Here is a 21,293-nt window from a genome sequence, read left to right on the forward strand (position 1 = left end):
CCAGTGGGCATGTCGCCGTGTTGGTGTAATATGGTCAGAGTGGCGAAGCCCCAATACTTCGCGCAGGACTTTATTTGGAAGAGTTGGAGCTTGGTCAGGTTGGTTGCCGACTTGCCCGTGAGGATAACATTACAGTAATCCAGTTTGCTAAGTAGAAGTGCTCTTGCGAGCGTGAGACAGTCACTTGGTGAGAGAAATTGTCTACTCAAGGAAATTAGTTTGGAGGTCTAAACTGTGGATGAGGCAAAGGTGTTATTGTGCTTCGTCGTGAATAGCTTTGCATCCAGCTATACCCTCGAAGTTTTGGCCTGCTTGGGGACAGGTATTGCAGTGCTATTGAAGGGAAATGAAGAGTAGGCCATGTCTAGGTTTTTGAGGCGGTGGGGTGAACCAACAATGAGTAGTTCTGTTTTGTCGTCATTCAGACAGAGGCTGTGAGTGAACATCCAGTTTTGAATAGTGTTGTACATACTATTGATGGTAGCAGTGTCATCTGGATGGTTGCATCCAACAACACGGCTCAACTCTTTAAAATCTGCAGGGAACTAGCCAACCCCTCCGCAGACTCCTCACCTCTTCTCTCCCAGGCCCTTTGCAATGTACTGGCCACACACTTCACTGCAAAAACTCAAAAAATTCTGAGAACCCTTGCATCCCTCTATCCCTCCCCTCACACACACCCTTGCCTCCTATGGCCTTCCATCCTCCGTCTGCCTTTCTCTCCTCCTTCTTTCCTATCACACCTGATGAGGTCACCAAAGTTGTCCGATCGAAATAAGTTTCCCCTTGATCCGCCAGAACCATTAAGGACATTATTGGCTCCCTTGCCCCTGCATTTGCTGATTTCTGCAACAACTCTTTTGCTACTGGATCTTCCACCCCCCATCCCTCAAGCACTCACTTGTGTGCCCCCTCCTGAAAACTCCTTCTGCAGATCGGTCTTGTCCAGCCAACTACTGCCCCATATCTATCACCCACCTCCTTGGGAAACTCCTGGAGAAGCTGGTCTTCCCCCAACTGACCCAGCACACTGAACTTGTTGGTTGCCTCCACGACCATCAATCTGGATTCTGAGAATCCAGAGGCATGGAAACTGCTCTTCTGAATACCAGTGAGGAACTGCTTGCATCTCTTGATTCCAACTCTCCAACTGTCCTCATTCTACTAGATCTCTCCTCTTCTTTTGACACGGTCAACCACCCAATCCTCATATAATGACTCCAGGATACCCTTGGTATCTCAGAGCAGGCACTGGACTGGCTGACCTCCTTCCTTAGTGACCATCCGTCCCAGGTTATTCTGGGCTCCTTCTCCTCCACCCACCTCTTTCTCTACCCACGGCATCCCCCAGGGCTCCAACCTCTCTCTTCCTGGCTCATTAACAACTACCTTTCTCTGTTTGCACATCTCATTTCCACCTTCTCCCCAAACCTCCGGTGTTATGTAGATGACAAACAACTCTTCTTCAAACTTCCCGCTGATCCTTCTCTTACTTCCGCAGTCATTCCTCTGCCTTTCTGCCATCCAGTCCTGGGGTGCCTCCAATGATCTCTGCCTCAGCGCCAGCAAGACTGAGATTATTCCCATTGGGACTCCTGCTCCCTCTTTCTGTCCCTCACTCTGGCCATCTTCTATGGGCTCTCCCCGCTCTCCTTCTTCTGAAACTAGAATCCTTGGAGTCATCTTCAACTCCTCTCTTTCCTTCATCCCTTACATTCAGGACCTTGCTAAGAAGGCCCACTTTCAACTCCACCTCCTCAAAGGAATGCTTCCTTTCCTCACCTTCCCCCAGAAGCTCAATGTCTCTAAAGCGCTGGTTCTCTCTAGGCTAGACGACTGCAATAGCCTTTCCCTTAATCTACCCTCTTTTTCGTTACGACCCCTCCAGCTAATCCAGAATAGGGCTGGAAGACCTATCCTTCACCTCAAGCCCAGGGACCGCATCTCTCCAGCCCTAAAAACTCTCCACTGGCTCCTGTTTATTGTAAGGATCAAATTCAAATCCCTCTGCATCATTCATAATGTCTGGGGCCGGGGACCACTCTATCTACAACTTGCTATCACTAAATACTCTTCCTCCAGATCTTTACGTTCCTCCGGCACCAACTCTCTGTGTGTTAAGCGCTTTGCTAAACAGCGAGATGGTGGCCAATCTCTTTCTTCAGCTGTCTCCCTCCTATGGAATAGCTTCTCCCTTCCTCTTCGTCTTGAGCCGGATCTCTGAAAATTCAGCAAGAGCCTCAAGACTCTCCTTTTCACCTCCTCCTTCCCTTCGCTTCCCTTCAACCCGCCTCTGTTAAATCCCACAGTTGCTGAGATTGGTGGCCATGGCCCTTATATGTCCTCCCAGGTTCTGGCCTACCACACCCAATCGCCTACAGCCCCCACCTCCAACACTTTGCCTTGGCACCCACTGCCTATGTCATCACAAGCCTGCACTGCACTTATTTTTTTGCGGCTGACCACTCCACCTATGCACTTACAGCTGCTCACTCCTTAGCTCTTGATACAGCGAGCACTTACACCCCCCCACCCACTCCCTCAACCCTCTATTTCCCTGCATGTTGCGAATACTCACACGGCCTAGTAGGTCCGCCTCTATCTACACTGTTGTATTTGTTCTTCATCCCCATGTCCCCTCCCTGTTGCCCTGTGGGTGCTTTGAAACACAATTTACTTGATGTATAAGTGCCGTCCAAATGGACAATAAATAAATAAATAGCGATGAGGCTGTGGGTGTCATTAAGAGCCTCAATGAAACGATAGTGCCCCCTACCAATTGGAACTACTAATGGATGGTCCCATGTGATAATGTGCCCTGGGAAAAGATCTCCGGGTAGACAACCTTTGCCCTTCACCCCTAAAAGCCTTCCCCAAATATTCTAGGATGGGTTCAATTTTTGGGCAAAATGCTTGATTTTGGCCAGAGTGCACATTTGAGGCAATGTCACCCCCTGGCGACTTTTTCCCAGGCGACATTATCACTGATACCTCATAGATCAGGGTAAATAATACTCAGATATGGGATGGAGTACTATTCATCGAATGCTCAGGTAACAATGAAGGAAAGATAATAATTGCTACTAATGTATGCATTTAGAGTTAACTGTTTATATTCTTTGCAAATGAGTGGTTCAATAATTGCCCCTAATACAGTCTTGGGCAATAAGCTGAAAATCGAGGCACACACTTATTACCGGCAAGGCAAAACTGCAAGTTCCAGAATGCATTGCTCTGTTCGCTAAAAAGCCAATATTGAATCGGGGTCTCAGAACATGATAAGCCGGCTTCGAACAAAACAGCAACCGGCAAAAAGCACTTTCAATGAATGTGTTGATCAATGGGTACAGGGGTGTCTGTGTGAGTTGTACATGTTTTCTTGGGGTAGCTCACGTTTGTAGCACAAATCACAGTGGAGTTTATGTCCGTGCTGCTTGTCGCTTTTTAATTACGCAGACAGTGTGCGCCTCCCAATCATTAATACATTCCAGATTTTCTCTTAAACAGACGCTGGGAAAAGCTCAGTTTCCTCTATTTGAATCACTAGCCTTTGCATTGGAAGTGTTTGCTATTAGCCACTCCCCACGTGCCATCACTCTTAATGCATAATAACATAGACGAGCCCCACCTGGGACGAACACATGTGTAATTGTTGACTGAAAAATAGAAAGAGGAACTCTGGTCCAGCTTTCATTGTAGGTGTGGCTCGTTCCCCGGGGGACGCTTTATTTTGCCCGCTGAAATACGTGTATTCTGGAAAAGTCATCACACACTGGATTGACGAAATCCCATCCACGCCGTGCTGAAACTCGCCATGTGTTTACCATGTTACCCGGCAAAACCCTACAGCTGTTTGATGTGCAGAGTACCAGCTAAACTGAACTCGAATGGAGTCAAACATATCCCCTTTTTTCATTGTAACTAAAGCTCTTCGGTGAAGTGCAGCTTTGTAGAACAAGTATGGCGCTTTGAAACAGTATTTGTTAATTGTATGAGCGCCTAACAAATGACCGATAAATAAACAAATAAACTGCTTAGTCCAGAAATGAGCAAGGCCTCTGGTAATTCTGAATTGGGAAATGTGAGTGTGTGTCGAGTTTGCACCGTCATATATGTGGCAGCTCTGCATTTGCATCAGGAGAATATTGTTTTGGTTTCCATGACATAACTTTGGACAAGTCTGCGTTAAAAGAAGCCACTGTCATAAAAGGGCCACCCCCAGTCTCTGCCCAAGGTCAGCAGTTTGTACCCATGCACCCAAAGTACTGAGTCCACCCGCTATCCTGGTAGCAGTGAAGTCCCATGCACGTGGGCATAAAGCGGCTGCTACATGTAACAATGGGAAACGCCCAGTGGCTCACGCACCACCATTCAGATCCGAGCACCCACTGACACACGTGCAGCACTCACTCACACTCAGCTCTCATCAGTCACGCTGAGTGCAACAGTCCTTTTGCAATTGGAAGGCGTGAATAAGCAAAGCATAATTAAGATGCATGTTGGTTTTTACACATATGGTAGTTATATCGCGCAAACATTGCTCAGGGGCAGCAGAGCACTGTGCGCTGAGAGGGGTCGGGGTGCATAAGAGGAGCTGGAGAGGGCTAATGGTTAGAATCAGGGCTCATCTTATATGGGACCCCGCGGGCAGTGCCGGCCTTAACAGGGCCAACGCCCCCGGTGGTTTAAGAAAAATTTAGTGCCCCCCCTCCTCACGTGCCCCTGGTTAATGCGGGGGCGGAAGGTAGGGGCATCAATTTTCTTTTTAACTCCCTGCTCCGGCACCTGAGCAGGGAGTTAATTACTGGAATAGAGTGCCCATGCTAATGCATGAGCGCCCTATTCTAATGAAAACGGCCTCGCTCCCGCGTCGGAGCGGGGAGGTAATAGGGTGCTGATGCTTTTGCATCAGCATCCTCTTGTTATTAAACGGTGGGCGCATTTAATAACAATAAGGACGCTGCTGCGCGTTCTCCCACTACGCCAGCCAGGAGAGCCCTTGAAATTCTCCCTCGGGCTGGCGTGGAGGGGGGCTAATGTCGCCCTGGGCGGTCGCCCGGCCTGCCCTGCCCTAAGGACGGCCCGGCATATTCACAATGCGAACATAAAGTTCCACCAGTGGCATCGAAATTAAAGGGTCCCCTGCCAACTGAGTGTGACAAAATGGTGTGCCACAAAAGTTGGGGGGGACAACCACCCTTCTCTCCCCCTAAAATTACGCCCATGAGTTCCACATTTGTCTGTCTATTTGAAAGATTCGAATGGCCTGGCAAGTAGGCAGAGTCTGGAACTCTATGAAGAAGTGGGAAACGCTCCAAAGAAATCCTTCAGTGCCACGTTGAGTAATACAATGCCCCGAGCATTACAAGGCCGCGCCGCATAAGATCAATAGCTGTGCTGTGTCTATTTACGTGCCAGGTTACTGGCCAATGTGTCCTCGCGAGCATTCCCGTAAACAGTATCACTTCACATTGTTACATGTGTCTCTTTCCTGCACGCAGAAGCAGGGCACGTGCAGCCGTCTGGCACGTCTGCCAGAGCACCAAGGTCAGCCGTGTCCCATTGTTCCCCAAATGTCCGCCATGCCGCCAGCGATGCCCGGTCGACTCCATGCCCCATTGTCTTGGGTGGAAACAGAAATGGCTACATTACATTTGGGACAATGGACTCGCTCCTGCAAGGTTTCAAGGGATGGTCAGGACGTGTCTTTGGCGGTCTCTCCTCACGTAGGCAGGACATACACCCCCACGCACCAAAGGTCAAACCAAACCAGAACAAGGCAGGCTGGCACGCCCTGCCCTCTTAAGTGCATTTCCTCAGTTAGCAAGAAACACGGAATTGCTCTAATACAGCCCACGTCACCACAGCTCTATTTAGAGAGTGAGGCTCACCAGAGCCGGCTCATCACCCTTCCCGCACATCCTCAAAGCCCCTGGCCAACCCGCCCAGTGTGCGCACAGGCGGCCAGGAGCTGCCCACACGCCTCCACAGGCAGCCGTGTGGCTGCCCGCAAGGGCTCTTCCTGTGCCTCGGAGGAGAACCCCTTAACCATCGCGCCTGGATTCAATTAGCTCTCTTCTGGAATCAGGATACAACGCTGCACACCCTAAATCGGCTGCTGTTCTCATGTTATGTTATGTTCACGTGTACCGCGACCGCTACCAGCCAGGGGCAGTCTGCAGGCGCTCACGTGCCTCTGCAAGAAAGAGGATGGATTGGTTAGGGAGGGTAGAGCGATAGGATAGGGCCAGGAACAGGAGAAACTGGTGTCTGTGTGCATTGGCTTGCAGGTGGTTGATGGTAGGGGTGGGGGGGAGGCAGGGGTCTGTGTATTTAAGGTTGTTTGCACTGGCGTGTTGTATCTGCACGGTTAAGGGCCAATGCATGGGTTGTTTTCTATTTGAATGTTTGTTGTGCGGTGGGAGGGGGGTCTGTATGTGTTATGTGTTCTCTGGCTTGTATCCGTTTGGGTAAGGTCCAGTGGCTGGGTTGTTTTCTCTTTGAATGTTTGTTATATTGGGGTGTGTCTGTGTGTTTTATGTGTTGATTGGCTGGTATTGAAGGTTGTGTGCACTGGCGTGTTGTACCACACGGGTAAGGGCCAATGCATGGGTTGTTTTCTATTTGAATGTTTGTTGTGCGGGAGGGGGTCTGTATGTTTTATGTGTAGATCGGCTGGTATTTAAGGTTGCGATCTATGGCTTGTTGTATCCACACGGGTAAGAGCCAGTGTCTGGCTTGTTTTCAATTGCAATGTTTGTTATGTTGAGGGGCTGGGGGGTGGCTGCGTGTTTTATGGGTATATCGGCTGGTTGAGGTTGTGTTCTCAGGCATGTATCCGTATGGGTAAGGTCCAGTGCCTGCGTTGTTTTCTCTTTGAATGTTTGTTATATTCGGGGTGGGGGGGTTATTTGTAGATCGGCTGGTATTTAAGTTTGTGTTCTCTGACTTATATCTGTATGGGTAAGGTCCAGTGTCTGGGGTTGTTCCCAATGTGAATGTTAGTTATGTCAGGGGGGGTCAGGGGGATAAGCATGCTTTATGTGTAGATTGGCTAGTATTTAAGGTTGTGTGCACTGGCTTTTTGTATCCATTTGGGTAAGGTCCAGTGTCTGGGATGTTTGTTATATGCGGGTGTTACTTATGTTGGGTTTGTCTATAAGTTGGCTAGCCCCGCGGGCTTGTATAGTCTTTGGGTTGTGTGTTGGAGGGAGCGGGGTGGATAGCACACTGGCTAATCTCTAAGCTCTTCTGTGTGGCTTGTAATGCAGTTTTTACGGTGCGATGTGTAGGATAGTGTCTCGGTCGAAAAAAGGGTCCCCCGCTATGTGCACGCAAAATTGGCAAGGCGCAAACCTATAAAGGACCTTATGCATTCCTCTAGCCGCGCCATTTTAGGAAAATGCCATGCTCAGAGGTATAATCTAAGCAGAAACATCGCCAAAAACGGAAGATGAAGTCATCAGCGTGCAAGGATCCCGTGCTAGTGTTTGGAGCTAGACGGGGCGCGCAGCACAGTCTCCAGGCCTTCATGATTGGCCAACAGAAGGCCCTTTTCTTTGGACCCAACTCCATCATTCCGGAAGCCAGTGCCCGGACTCGTGTGGCTAATGGTCAGTCTTTGTCACTGGACTTGCCAGAGGGACGCCAATGAAGATACAAAAATGGCAAGGGTTGCAACACGTAAGAGATTACCTGATCCTCAACGACGAAGGGGTCTTGGCAAATAGAGCAGTAAAAAGAGAAAAGAACAGCTTCCTCGGCCAATCCTTGCTCTGCTTACTTAACCCTTCGACAGGGTCCTTCCTGAGCCTTTGCAAATGTGCATTTCTGCAGGCTGATGGCCAGAACTGGTCGGAAATACTCATAATCACGAAATACACAAATGCAAGATCAACGTCCCTTTGCCTTTAATTTCAGGCTCAAACGAGGGGACTGCAAAACACCATTTTCCCCTAACCTTAGGGATCACAGCTTGACCATCCACGAGACGGATGGATAAACGACCAGACACATTATAAAATACAGATGACACTCTCCTTCAGCCCCCAGTAAAGCCTGCTGTGCAACACTGGACCGTGAAATGATCACACTGAAAAGTACACATCAACACAATTCAATAATACCTGGTGAGCCACCCCCAGAAATGTACCTTCAAAGTTCAGTGAGCCATGAATATTTGCGGTCTTTTTTTGTGGGGCTCAACCCGGCAGCCCCTCGCGTTCTATGTGAAAATGTCCACTGGGAAAAAGTCACTGGGTCGGCATTTTTTTCCCTGCACCCCTAAAACCTTCCTGACATATTCTAGGATGAGTATTATTTACTGTTCTAACTCCAGTCCTAGAATATTTTGGGAACGTGCTTGATTTTCGTCAGAGTGCAAATTTAGGGAAATGTCGCTCCCTATTGACCTTTTCTCAAGTGACTTTATCACTGGAAAACGGCCCTCATCCCCCAGAGCGCCTCAAGAAACAGAAAAATAGTTGGACATGCTCCATGGTCCTTTGGAACCGGGCATCTGTAGGTCAGTGGGACATTACTTAAATATGGGGCCCTTGGGAGGATTGCAGCAGCCTGCTCTCCCTCACAGAGTCCCTTTGGACCCTCAACGGGGTGAACCTCAAATGTTTGGATGGAAATTTGGAAGATTTGAAAAGTTAGCACAAACTCTTAGCCATTCAAAATGTAGGATTTTCGAGAAATTTGGAAGATTTGAAAAGTTAGCACAAACTCTTAGCCATTCAAAATGTAGGATTTTCGAGCTATTCCCAAACTAATTCATCCAGAACTACTAGTCAAGACTGTTCAACTTCATGACCCTACCGTCCCAACTCAGAGGTGCAGGACGTTTTATCCAGTCTTCAACGAATGCGTGAGGTTTGTTGAATGGACTGATGGATGAATGGAATGCAACTTGTGCATGCCACGGCGTGTCACAAAAGCATGACATTCACGCACTCGCCTCCAGATACCTAAGGTCTGCCCTATCTGCATCTATCTGGTTGAAAAGTTTGCCAATCGCTGTCACATTGGGCTGAGCAAGCTATCGTGTCCATCCTTCTGCAAAGTATGGGCGTAAGGGGCACCCTTGCAGCCCCCACAGTGCAGCCTCCCCACCATTCATCTCAGTGGCCCCCAGATCGGTCTAGAGCCTCTCGACGTCTCTGGATAGCAGGAATATCAGCGGCACCTCATCACATTTTAAGGGAGGCCCTCCTTTTTCATCGCCCCCAGGTGCAAAGTCGTGCCACTCATAAGACTTTTGCTCCTCATTGACACAGGTTCTAGGATATTTGGCAATAAGTGCTGTGTGCAAACACACAATGAACAAGGCCTTCTCTATCTACGCCCCCAGACTCTGGAACCTCCTCCCCATCAGCACGAGACTCGCCCCCTCGCTTCTACATTTCAGAAAGGAGCGGAAGACTCTCCTCTTCAAGGAATGGCTCCACCCTAACACGTAGGTCTACACATGCTCCTCCTAACCTGAGACTGGGCGATCTGCTCCCCCAGGTTTCTCCCATGGTTGCTTGTAGATCCCGTGCTGCCAAATGACCTGCCCTCATCCACTGTTTGCTCCTGGCTCCCCTTATCTCTGCTTTCCTCACTGTGTTCTCCCCCTATGACTTGTAAAGCACCCCTTTGCTTCCACAAACTAGGACCACACCCAATAAATAGAATAATAATGATAAAAATAACAATAATAATATTTGCATTCATTAATCATGCGTGGACACGTACAAATATAGGAAGCTGGGTGTGTTCTTTTTTTAATGCAAAATTAGCTATGTGTGAGCACAGACCACACGTATGTGTACACATAGAAATAGAAATGGGACTAGTCATGTGTTCATATAATACTAAGAATACTATGGGTATGTGAACATAGATCTGCAAGGAGGTGTAGACATTTTGGTCTTTATGTGTGTGTTCTTAAACATTCCAAGAGGGTATTGTGTGAACAAATAGAAATAAAAAGGGGACTGTGCATGCACTGATGTACTTAGCAACATACAACAATATTTAATAAACAGCAAGAGGGAAGTTTTGAGAAGAGGTCCAGAGTGGATGTATGGCATATTTCAGAGAGTTAGGCGAGAATTGTTGTCCACCTTTCATTTCCTTGTCTACTTCTTTTGCAGTATGTGGTGATCCCCACCCGTCGCGCGACTGCCGTTGCACTGCAGAGTTTTGCTTCGCACCTGTTGGGGGACGCTGGCAGCCCATACTTGATTGGATTTGTAAGTATCATATAGTTACCTACCTGCAAATTAGGTGTAATGTGGCAATGTCCACTGTTGACTGCAGAGCGTGAGACTCAGTCAGCATTGGACACTATTGACTGACTCTTGGCCAATCACACGTCATAAGAACTCACTGGTTATCATAACAATTATTAGCACATTGAATTAATTATTGACCTACTCTGGGCTAATCAGAATTCTTGGTATGTAGTCCATTGTGCTGGAGACTGCCTTCCTATTATTCTGATCACTGAGGGGGACAGAGGAACAGCAGAAAGCATGTGCATTCAAGAAACGCACGTATTCTCCCAGAAATATTTCTCTCAACAAGACACCTCTCTGCTGGTATCTTTTGTCACTGCATCTTCTGCATGACAGTCAACATCCCATTTCATGAACAAAAGTGAAAGCTAAAATATGGAAAATGCTTGCACTCTATTACAGTTTAACAATTTTCAGGTACATTAATCCAATACGTTCTCATGATAAAACCGTTCCAGTTAAACAAAGGTCACTATTAAAATGTTTACTTTATCAAAAGAACATAATTATATAAATACAACAAAATGAAACCACATTTAAAGTATTAACACTATTTGTAATTTTACTTTACTCACTACTAAACTAGCATTGTTTACTTCACCACCACAGTTCCAAAACCTAGATCACTATTACCAGCACTTGCTAATAGCATTATATACCTCTACAGGGGTCATTATTGCTTAGGATACAGACCCTTCCCTGATTTATGACCTTAAACTTCGCCTCTCGTCATAACTTGGTGGCAGGTCATTATCCCACGATAACGACTCTTCCCTTGATCTAGAAGTCTATAATATCGCCTGCAAAGTGACACATTTTTCTAACCAGCTCTTTGGTAGTATCACTTGAGGCCATTGGAGACAGAGAAAAGACACAGTGGTGGGACAGTAAGTGTATGTGATTGTTGTCGCTGTGTTGGTTATAACCTTACAAAAATAAGAATAAACAGACTTGTGTCAGAGGCACTGGGGAGCAATGGAGCTCACTGTTCCATTATATAAAAGCATTATTCCAGTTTTGGACTTGTCACCGGTATTTTTGGCGCGCGTCGAAGCCTTCCTCCGGCTCTTGGTACATTTTTCCTCAATTGTAATGCCATTCTCGTTAAATATGCCTATTTGAGGCAGCAGTTCACCATATACACAGCCCGTGAATTTGCTGTGGATTCGCAGGCCTTGGAGACGTGGTGGGGGGCGGGGGGGTGTTGGCCTCTCTTGCACGCATCCATTCCGTATCCTAGCAGCATTAGGTTGTTTCGATTCTCCTCCCTAGAGGGGGGCCTGAATGCTTTCCCAGTGCCATCTGTTAGGAACTGCTGACGGCGTCGGTACCAGGGCAGCCATTTTGTGCCTGGCATGCAGCCGGTGCGCTTTCAGCTATTTCCGCTCTGCTGAGTGCACCTTGGAACCAATCGCAGCACTAATGCGCAAGGCACTCACCGAGCCTCCTGCGCTGCAACCCCCTCACAGGTTAACAGTTTGTCAGCCGGGTGAGGTTCTCTCCTCTGGGTCGATTAAGTCAATAGAGGCCCTTGGGATGGCAGCCATGTCCTCAGGTCTCTCCGGGGGTCAGATCTATGCTGCAGACAATGGATTTGCACTCATTTAATCTGAGCTGCTCGGGCACAGCATCCTTTGTGTTATTTAAAGAGAAAAAGAAACTCATTCCTATCCGACAGCATCCGAGTAATGTGGGGACAGACCAAATTCATGGTATGATTGAGATGGAGGGAGCATGAAACTGGTGATTTGATCGGCTAATTCTATTCTCGGCGGAGGAATGAACATTGTTAGTCTTGCCCCGATAAAGGTGCTCGATCGAAGAGAAGGTGTAAGAGAAGCAGTGCTCTAAATAACAACAGGGTCTATGTTTTTATAATTCGTGCCAGGTGGAGGGTGGCGAGCAAGAGGAAAGCCAGGTTAGAGCTCTTCCAAGCAGCATCCAATCACAGTTACCCTTCTTCTTATGCACCCTGACTTGCATCCAATCACAGGGGAAGTTATCATGCTGCATGGGATACAGGGAGTGGACCTTCACTGTATACCCTTAAAAAGCCCACTGAATAAGCACACTGAGAATGAATTAGGTGATAAGTAGCATTGCATAATACCTTCAATAACGAGACATTGTGCAGTGTCAGGAGTAATAGGTCCCAGATAACCACCTTTTGGGGTTCACTCTGTTGAACTCTGTTGAACCTGGAACTCTGCCCAGAAGTTTGAGACAATAGACGTTTTTTTCAGGTATGCGTTTAGTTGAAAATAAAATAGCGGTTAGATTAATCCCCCATCTAACCCACCCAACCTCCTCACCCTACCACCCACCACGCCCAGAGATACAACATATATATAATAGAAATCGACAAAATCGACCATGTGGAAAAATGCACAATTAAGGTGCAAACGAAGAAAGTGACCTCGTTAAAAATATGGCGTACAACACAAAGAGCCCGATTCATGGAAATGTGTGCAGGAATCCCATAAGGGCTGCGTGCCGAGAAGGACACTGCGCAGGCCTTCGTGCGGAAAGGAAAATGCGGGCCCTGTGTATTCATGGAATCTGCAGCGCAAAGTAACCGTAATCTCAAGTTGCACCTGGACCGCCCCTGACACGCCCACACTCAAAGCAGAAACAGCCAGAACAGCTACCTTTGCATGCTCCCTCAGGCTCAAATACACACACCCTTAAACAGTGCATGGGGTTCCCAGTAAGCAGGCGTGCGTATAAAAAATCATAACTCAGCAATAACTCAGGAAATCTGCGGATGAACCCCTGTAAATCATTCCTGCACCTTGTGCACTGCTTAGGTGCACCCCTAAAATGCATTGGAAGCCAATTGCATACACACACCGAAATCCGACATGCAACACCACCAGCACGCTGCAAATCCTATGCGCAAGTGTACTTAAGCCTGCCTTCGGGTGGCGGATCGTATGAAGGACTTGCGTGGCCATTACATAGCCGAGACATTGCACGATCAAATTCATGAATACACCTCATGCCGCTCAATTATGGGCGTGGGAGGGTCTACCCACAGGCCGTCCCACGGAACGCCTACTTTATCGCAAGTTCTTCCCCATTTTTGGTGTTCTGCCCCTTTCCCAGCCCTCTGAACAAGCCACACCCACGCTCTGCTTGGAGTCTTGCGCAAGGCCCTCGACGGCTTGCACGGACGTGCCGAGCCAGCGTAAATTCCACACAAGTCAGTGAAAAGTAGAGTGCATTAGATTCCATGAATCGACGAAGGCGGATTTACGTGCAGTTCCGCATGCAAGTACCCTATTTTCCACGCAGATAATTCCATGAATTGGGTCCAAAGTGTGTCTAAAGCGATGAACAGTGCAAGAAATTTGGAGTATTACTTAAGTTCAGTCCAGTAAAAGTGACACTGTAAGGTGCAAAGTTGTTGCCTAGGTGCATGGCGCACATATTTTTGCAATCTAGCGTTGCCTCCAGCGCTGCTGAGGATTCAAGGAGCAAAACATTGGAAAGCTGTTTACGTCTGACAGATGCAAAGTTGTGTCTATAGCTAGGGGCATTTTATTGACCTCAAACAAGATTTTGGCACAGAATGCGCTTTGACACCTAGTTACAAACAACGTCCATTTCATCAGAAATGTTTGCAATAAAGGGCAAAAAACATAACCGAATCAATTCCTTACAAATGATTTGTTGAAAAAAAAGATTCTTTAAAAAAAAAGATTCTTTATTGACAGATCTCATCATGTAACACGACGAAATGATGCTTGTTTAAAAACAATCTTCTTGCCACAAAAATAAATTGGTTTATTAAAAAGGGACCGGTTTGCTCTTCAAAGATCTGAATTTGCTACAAAATATCCCTCAATCAATTTTGCGGCGAAATAGCACATTTTCAGACTTTCATGCAGAATTTTAATTTGTGTTTTATGAAAACAAAATGCTGCTCAGTCTTATACTTTAAGGACAAAAAGTCCTAATGCTTGATAAATCAAAACACAGATTTCCTTACTTGCTGAGCGGTTAATTGTGTGGTTTATGTTGAGACTGGCTGGAAGATGCATAGGTGCCTAAATATGAATGGCAGATATTGACGAATGGGCCAGTTCTGAGCTGCCAATTTTCATGTCAATTGCAACATCCCGGATTCTGTTGTATCACCAACCCTGTCTTTGATCTTACACTACAACAGCTTCCTCTTTCCACCTAGGGTTTTTTCTTTTGGGTCATGGCAATGATTTTACACTGATGACTACTGCTGGTAAGCACTCCCACGAATGTTGCCCACCTACTGTAAAGAGCCCCCAGATGTTGCCGTAGATCCTATCAGAACAGGCCTCCTCTCATCGCCTACTATTCTAGAACCACCCCTGCAGACCCTCTGCTTGCCCTCTACTTTATTCAAAGCAAGGGCATTTAAATGCCTCACCATATCCACCAGGTTCTCCTCTGTGCCACACTTAACAGGTTAAAGCACATCCTCATCACATTTCTAAAGCAAACCTGGCACCATCTTGGTAACTTTCCTTTGTACTGGCACTAATTTGTCTCTATAAAAAAAATGTGTGTCCACAAATAGGTTTCTGAAATGAAAACAAACACAAATGTTTAAGAACATGTGTATACTGTAGGAATAACCTCGCTAATCGCCAAAGTCAGCGTCCATTAGGGGGACATAGTTGGACACTGGAACTCGGTTAGAGGATGTGGCTTGCATTCCCAGTTGACATAAATAAACAAATCCCTGGCCTAATTTCTCCCTGGACTTGTCACCTTGTCCCTTGCAGGAATGAGGAATGAGTCTGAAAGTTTGAAGAACACAATGGGTGCCGAGCGTTCAGCAAACAATGCTTTCCGCTCAAGGGTGATGACCGGCTCCATTAGGCGGCTGGAGAGGAAAGATTTTTTGAGGAGGCATCATTTTTCCCTGCGTTAATGATCCTTTCCTTTCCCTAGATCTCCGACCTGATACAGCAGAGCACCACCGAGTCTCCGCTCTGGGAGTTCCTGAGTCTGGGCTATGCCCTCATGCTGTGCCCGTTCGTCGTCGTGCTGGGGGGGATGTTTTTCCTGGCCACCGCCCTCTTCTTCCTCGAGGATCGGGCTAAAGCGGAGCAGCAGTAAGTAGCCCAAAAGTACCGCTGTGCAAATCCATGCAAGACAGGATCACATGACTACGGCCAACATGGCATTCACCCAGTGTTTCACTATAGAGCACCTCTCTCTCATAGGCCTTTGGCCAACACACCATGGGAACCAATGCACCAACGGCGAACACATCTCATGTCTATGGCCAACACACCATCTTCAAAATTGTTTCCATACAGATCACATTCCATGGGCCTCATTACGACCCAGGCGGTAAGGGGTTAACGGTCCCGTAAAAGGTGGCGGCGCCGTTAACCCCTTACTGCCTAATTACAAAGTCCCCTTGCGGGTCCCTACCTTAACGGCTGGTTTTTACCAGCCGTTAAGGATTGGACCCGCAAAGGGACCTTGGAGGTATTTATGGTACCGCAATTTGCGGTACCGTAACTACCGCTTTTCCCATTTCCATTGAGCCCTACAGGGGCAAAAATGGGGAAGGGCCAATGGTGAATGGGGAATTACCGCCCCGCCAACCTTGGAACGGGGCGGTAATTCCGCCATTCACCATGGCGGAATCGGTAAAATACCGGCGCCATCCATGGCGCTATTAGCGCCATGGTCACCGCCTGGGTCATAATGACCCCCCATGTCTGTGACCAACACACCATCTTCACTAATTTTTCCATAAAGAGTACATCATGTTTGTTTGTTTATTTATTTATCATGCCTATAGCCAACAGACTATGTGCAGCAACGTTGCCATACACAAGACAACTCATGTCATTAGCCAGCATACTGTGCTCACCAGTGTTTCCATACACTACCGATCCAATATCAATGGTCAACAGACCTGGGGTGTTGCCAGGTCTGGAAAAGATCTAGGGCTACGCTAATGTTGGGACTGTCGGGACTTGGGGCTACCTAGCCTTTTGGTTGTAGCACCTGAGCTTCTATTGGGGGCAACAACCAAAAGACCCCAGGCTATAGCCCCCCTTCTCCACCCTCCTCCTAGCAACGCCTCTGCAACAGACCATGCATTCAGATGTTTCCCTACAGAGCACAACTCCTGTCTATGGCCAATATACCATATGCACCAATGTTCCCATTCGAATGCATCCCATGTTCATGACCAAAATGCCATGTGCACCGTCGTTTCCATACAGAATACCTCTGAAGTGTATGGTCAACACACACATGCCCTGATTCATGGAATTATTTGCGTGTAAAAGGGGGATTTGAGAGCCATTCTGTCTGCAAATCCTTGTATGACGAATGTGGATTTGCGGGGCAGAATGGCATGCAAATTCCTGTTTTGCACGCAAATAATTCCATGAATCAGGGCCTAGGTGCACCCATAAATCAACAGCGACTACCACTCATTTCTTCCGTAAATACACCGTGTGTGCGTGTCAGTGTGGCATTAACGCATCTCATGCCTGTGGCCAGCCCAAAATGCACACCGCGGTTTCGTATGGTGTGCCGTTACAACTAACGCCAATGGTCAAGGTCCCAAAATTCAAGTGGGTAATGAATCGTCGTATTTAAAACTCTGTGTGTGGTGAGCCACATTAGCTACATAGCGCCTTATATCACAATGTGTATGAAAAAGGAACTATGAGCCCCAGTAAGGGGCATTTACCAACTTAGCACTGAAATTGATGTTTTAGAAGAAACAAGACCAAATACAGCAAAAAAAGGGGTTTTAGGTTGGAAACAAGGGACATATTGAAGCTACTCCCCACATTTTTAGAACGTCAATTAAAAATATGCAAGAAATTATAAAGGGAATAAGTCCCCATGAACAAAAAAAATCATTTTGTTATTTTGAAAAAGAATGGCATTGAGGGAGGTATTCAGGGAGAGGATAAAAGGTCACCTCTAAACTTCATTACCGGAATCCTCAGAGGGGGATTTCTAAAGGTGATATTGCCGAATATTTCAAATTAAGAGATCACGCGGGCTGCCCGCTGCAGGATCTCCCTCCCTTGCCTCTAGGAGGGAAGATACACTAGGGTGGCAAACGTGTGACAATCGAATGCCTGTCGGGTAGAATGAGTGTCGCAAAAATGTACATCGTAAGGTCCCGGATGTTGCCATGACCTGTTCTGGGAAATCTTTCACATTTATTTATTAATTTATTTTGACATTTCTTAAGCGCGCTTAGCCCGGAGGCATCTAGGCGCTAGTTTACAAAGAGCCAGTGGTTACAGTAGAAGTCTTAGGTTACATTCGAGTTACAGCAGGTGAAATCATTCCATAGGGCCAGCGCATAGTTACAGTTAGCAGATTACAAACGGCAGTTAGCTGATGCCGGTAAAGTTGGCGGGACTGGTGAAAGTCACAGTTTATAGTGAAAAGACCGAAAAAATAATATCGAAAAAAAAGGTCGAACCAAAAAATCTCGGGAAAAAAAAAATCGATTTTTTTTTTCAATACGTTTTTTTTTTTAAATGGGGGTTCCCCCCCAACCCCACTTTTTTCATTTTTTTTTATTTTACCCCTTTTTTTTACTTACCAAACCCCAAAAATACATATAAATAAATAAATAAAAAATTCGATTTAATTTTTTTCGAGATTTTTTTTTCGAGATTTTTGTCATTCGATATTTTTTTTCGGCCTTTTGACTGACCACCGAAAGTCACATGTGTGCATGGCGGATTTGGTGTACGAGGCAAGAGGAGGGGGCAGGAGTAGGTATTATTCTTAAAATAAGCTTAGAATCAGAGTGTGCTTCACCAATAAGCAATTCTTTTTCGCAATGTTTCTAAATAACTTCCATTAGAGTCTGAAGGAGTGGCTTAGACTACAAGCAGCGTAACAATCGGGTCCTGTCTTTACTTGGAAGAGATTAAATAAGACTGTGACAATTTACGTCACATTACAGTCCGTCTTGCTTTATAGAGAGGGTAGGAATTCAATAGGTCATACACAGTAACCATGTCTTTCTCATACCCAGTTTATGAACTGGCCCTAGTTATCTACCGAGGTTGTTGCTACTAATACTTCGGGGCCAATTTACAAAGAAGTTACTATGAATAACCACAAGTTACTCCTGGGCAGGGCTATATGATTGCAAAACAGATACTAGAATTAACTGTGGCCTACTACTAGTACGCCAGGAGTAGGTCAGACTTGAGCATAGTAGCTTCTTTGTGAATCGAATATCCGTCTTGACGAGTAGGAAATTGTTAGCCGAATTTACTCAAAGTTCTCTCCAGGAATAAGCCAGAAGTAAGTCATTATTACTCATAGGGATTTTATTGTGAAATGGCATCTTAATTAAAAAAAATGTTACTACACATTTTGCCAATACATTTATACGTGTATAGTGGGCACTTGTCGGCTTCTTGCGTCATAATTCAGTAGCGCCCAGAGATCCTCTACTCGACAAGTGGATTACTGTTCATGGCATATCTCAAATTCTCTGCCTCCTAAAGGAAGTTCAGGTTATACCATGTTAGTACCTTCTCCATGGCAAGGACACCTTAGCACAGACATCTCCTGTTACCAAGGCGGGCACCACATGGATCAGTCTACCATCAGTCAAGCTGCTGTGTCGCCGACAGTTCTTTCTGCATCAGAAAACAGCAACACATGCTGCTGCTAATAGTTTTGCCTTATCTTCATGGCTTCGTTTGCCTACTTTGCTTTTGAAAGAATGTATGCCACATCTTGTATACCTCACTTTGTCGTTATGTTTTTTTTTTGTTTTGTCTTTGCGTTTCTTTTGTTTCCCTTTGTCTGTGTTTTTTGTTTCTGTCCTGGGGAGCGGGTGCGATTGCGCCCCCTGCTTTCTTTTGCTACACTTCCTTCACCATTTTCAGCTTTTTTATTTCTTGTTCTTCTATTTTCTGTTCCCCTTTTTCTTTTATCCTAAATTGTTCTCTTTCCTTTGCTTTGCCTTTTCTTTGGATACCTATTTTTCACCGGGCCCTCATAATATCCTTCTCCCTTTCCTCCTTCCCAGGTTATTTGACAGTTTAGACAGGCATTGCTGTTATCAGACATATGTTTTTTAGGCAAATTGGATGTTTGTAAAAGGCACTTAAATTAGACACTGAGGTAATTAAGGCACAAAATGGATGCATCCTTCGGCTTTTGCAGCAGACACTGGGGCTCATTACAAGTATGGCGTGCAGGAAAAAATTGGCAGTAATGGAATTACCGCCACTTTTCCCACACTGCCATACTACGTGTATGGCCCTGGAGTGGGGGGTTTACCTCCAGCATCATGCTGGAGCTAAATCCTCCCCTGTCTGCCAAAAAATCGTCAAACACGTTGGAGTTACCGCAGTGGTAATTACGCTGAAAAAGCCCAAAGTCCAATGGACTCTGAAAGAATGGGGAATCCCACCACCAGTTGCACTTGTAATCCAGCAGTAATTCCGCCGGACCAAGTTGCGGTAACGGTAATTCAGTTGGGTAGTATTCCGGCAGATTTACTGCTGGAATACTGCCCGACTTGTAATGAAGCCTTTGTGGGTTTCATGAACCAAGTGGGACAGGCATTCCCCTCTGACACAAGTTGAATGATGGTGGGGAAATGTTCTGGTGCAGATCTTAGGTCGTGGCAGTGGCCCAGGTACACCCGGGCACTAGGGTCATTGCTTTTCAAGTCAGACCTGTCCCCTATGGAAGCCAATAGACATGTTTAAGTCCTGACCAGCTATGGTCTATGTGTGAGCTGAACCCATTAGAGGAAATGCTGGGGTTCTAGAGAACCCATAGTTCATTTAAACCACCATTTCCTGGTCCGCCTGTGGACCATTGCAGCTATCTTGTGGCCATTTTTTATGGGGACAGACGATAAAGAGATGAAGCCCAGCACATTTGTGCTTTTAAAGTGATTTGCATTTCTACATGCCTTGACAGACTCATGAACACATGGGGCCTCATTATGAGGTGGACTGAATGGGTTTAATGGTGCCGGTAAACCCATTCCACCCTATTATGAGGTTCCCTTGTGGGACCCGCTCTAAACGTCTGGTCAGACCGGACGTCCTTTGCGGGTCTCGCAAGGGGACCAGTGAGCTAATAACGGGTCCCCATTCCCATTGAGCACTATGGGGGCTCAAATGGGGATGGGTTTTTTGAATGAGGAATTACTGGGTCCTCCAAGGTTGGAATGGCCCGGTAATTCCTCATTCAAGGGACCCGGACTCGAGTTTGGAAGCAGCCATGCCCTTATTAAGGGCATGGCGACCTCCAAACTCGTAATGAGGCCCATGGTGATCAGAATGCACCCCGTATTAATGGTATTGCCCGTGGCATGTTGGGTAGATTGTTCTTATTTTCACGAACCACCTAAAGTATGACCTATGTGAAAAAATTCTGCTAATACATTTTTGTGCATTGCCCTACCTCACCCGTGAGCATATTGTGCCCTAAAAATATGCGTCCAAACTCTCCACCATCCCCACCATGTTCAATCTGTGACTTCCTGTTCTGTGCTGATAATTACACAAAATAGCTGAAAAAGGACATTACAGCAGCAAACACAGGGTCTAAGAATGAGCCTAACCATGGGGTCTGCAACCTTTGGCTCTTCAGCTGTTTGGGACTGCAACTCCCATCAGCTGAAGCCTGCATGGTCAATAGTGAGTGAGGAGTCATGGGAGTCGTAGTCCATTTTTAAAACAAAAAGGAGTGTGAAAAATCTAGCATCAGAGTAAGGAAAATAAGTATTATTTAATATCATAAACATTTCCGGGCCATTATTTATATCTTTATTTGTATTTATCATTGAAGACACAATGGACCTCAATAGGATGTTGACAGTAACCTAGTAGTAATTATGTGGTTTTACCACCAGCACCAGTTGGTCACGTGGCATTACTCCAGGATTAGGAGTATGGCACTTCCATGTAATTCCCAATTTTTTTTAAATCCATAGGACTCCCTGGGGATTATTTTAGAATTACTTACTGCCAGCAATCCTGA

The 21,293-nt window shown here is 46.3% G+C and overlaps 1 protein-coding gene across 2 annotated transcripts in view; it reads left to right on the forward strand.

The window, feature by feature from the left end:
• Window positions 1-21,293, forward strand: part of SPNS2 (SPNS lysolipid transporter 2, sphingosine-1-phosphate) — a 467,335-nt gene that overhangs the window by 394,306 nt on the left and 51,736 nt on the right. For both annotated transcript variants that reach the window (XM_069614731.1, XM_069614732.1), the window contains exons 10-11: window positions 10,143-10,241; window positions 15,222-15,385. In XM_069614731.1, coding sequence (XP_069470832.1) covers window positions 10,143-10,241; window positions 15,222-15,385 — 263 coding nt within the window. The remainder of the gene's footprint in view (window positions 1-10,142; window positions 10,242-15,221; window positions 15,386-21,293) is intronic.

This window comes from Ambystoma mexicanum, chromosome 9, assembly GCF_040938575.1.
Source record: "Ambystoma mexicanum isolate Mex_15411 chromosome 9, UKY_AmexF1_1, whole genome shotgun sequence".
NCBI classification, from domain to species: domain Eukaryota; kingdom Metazoa; phylum Chordata; class Amphibia; order Caudata; family Ambystomatidae; genus Ambystoma; species Ambystoma mexicanum.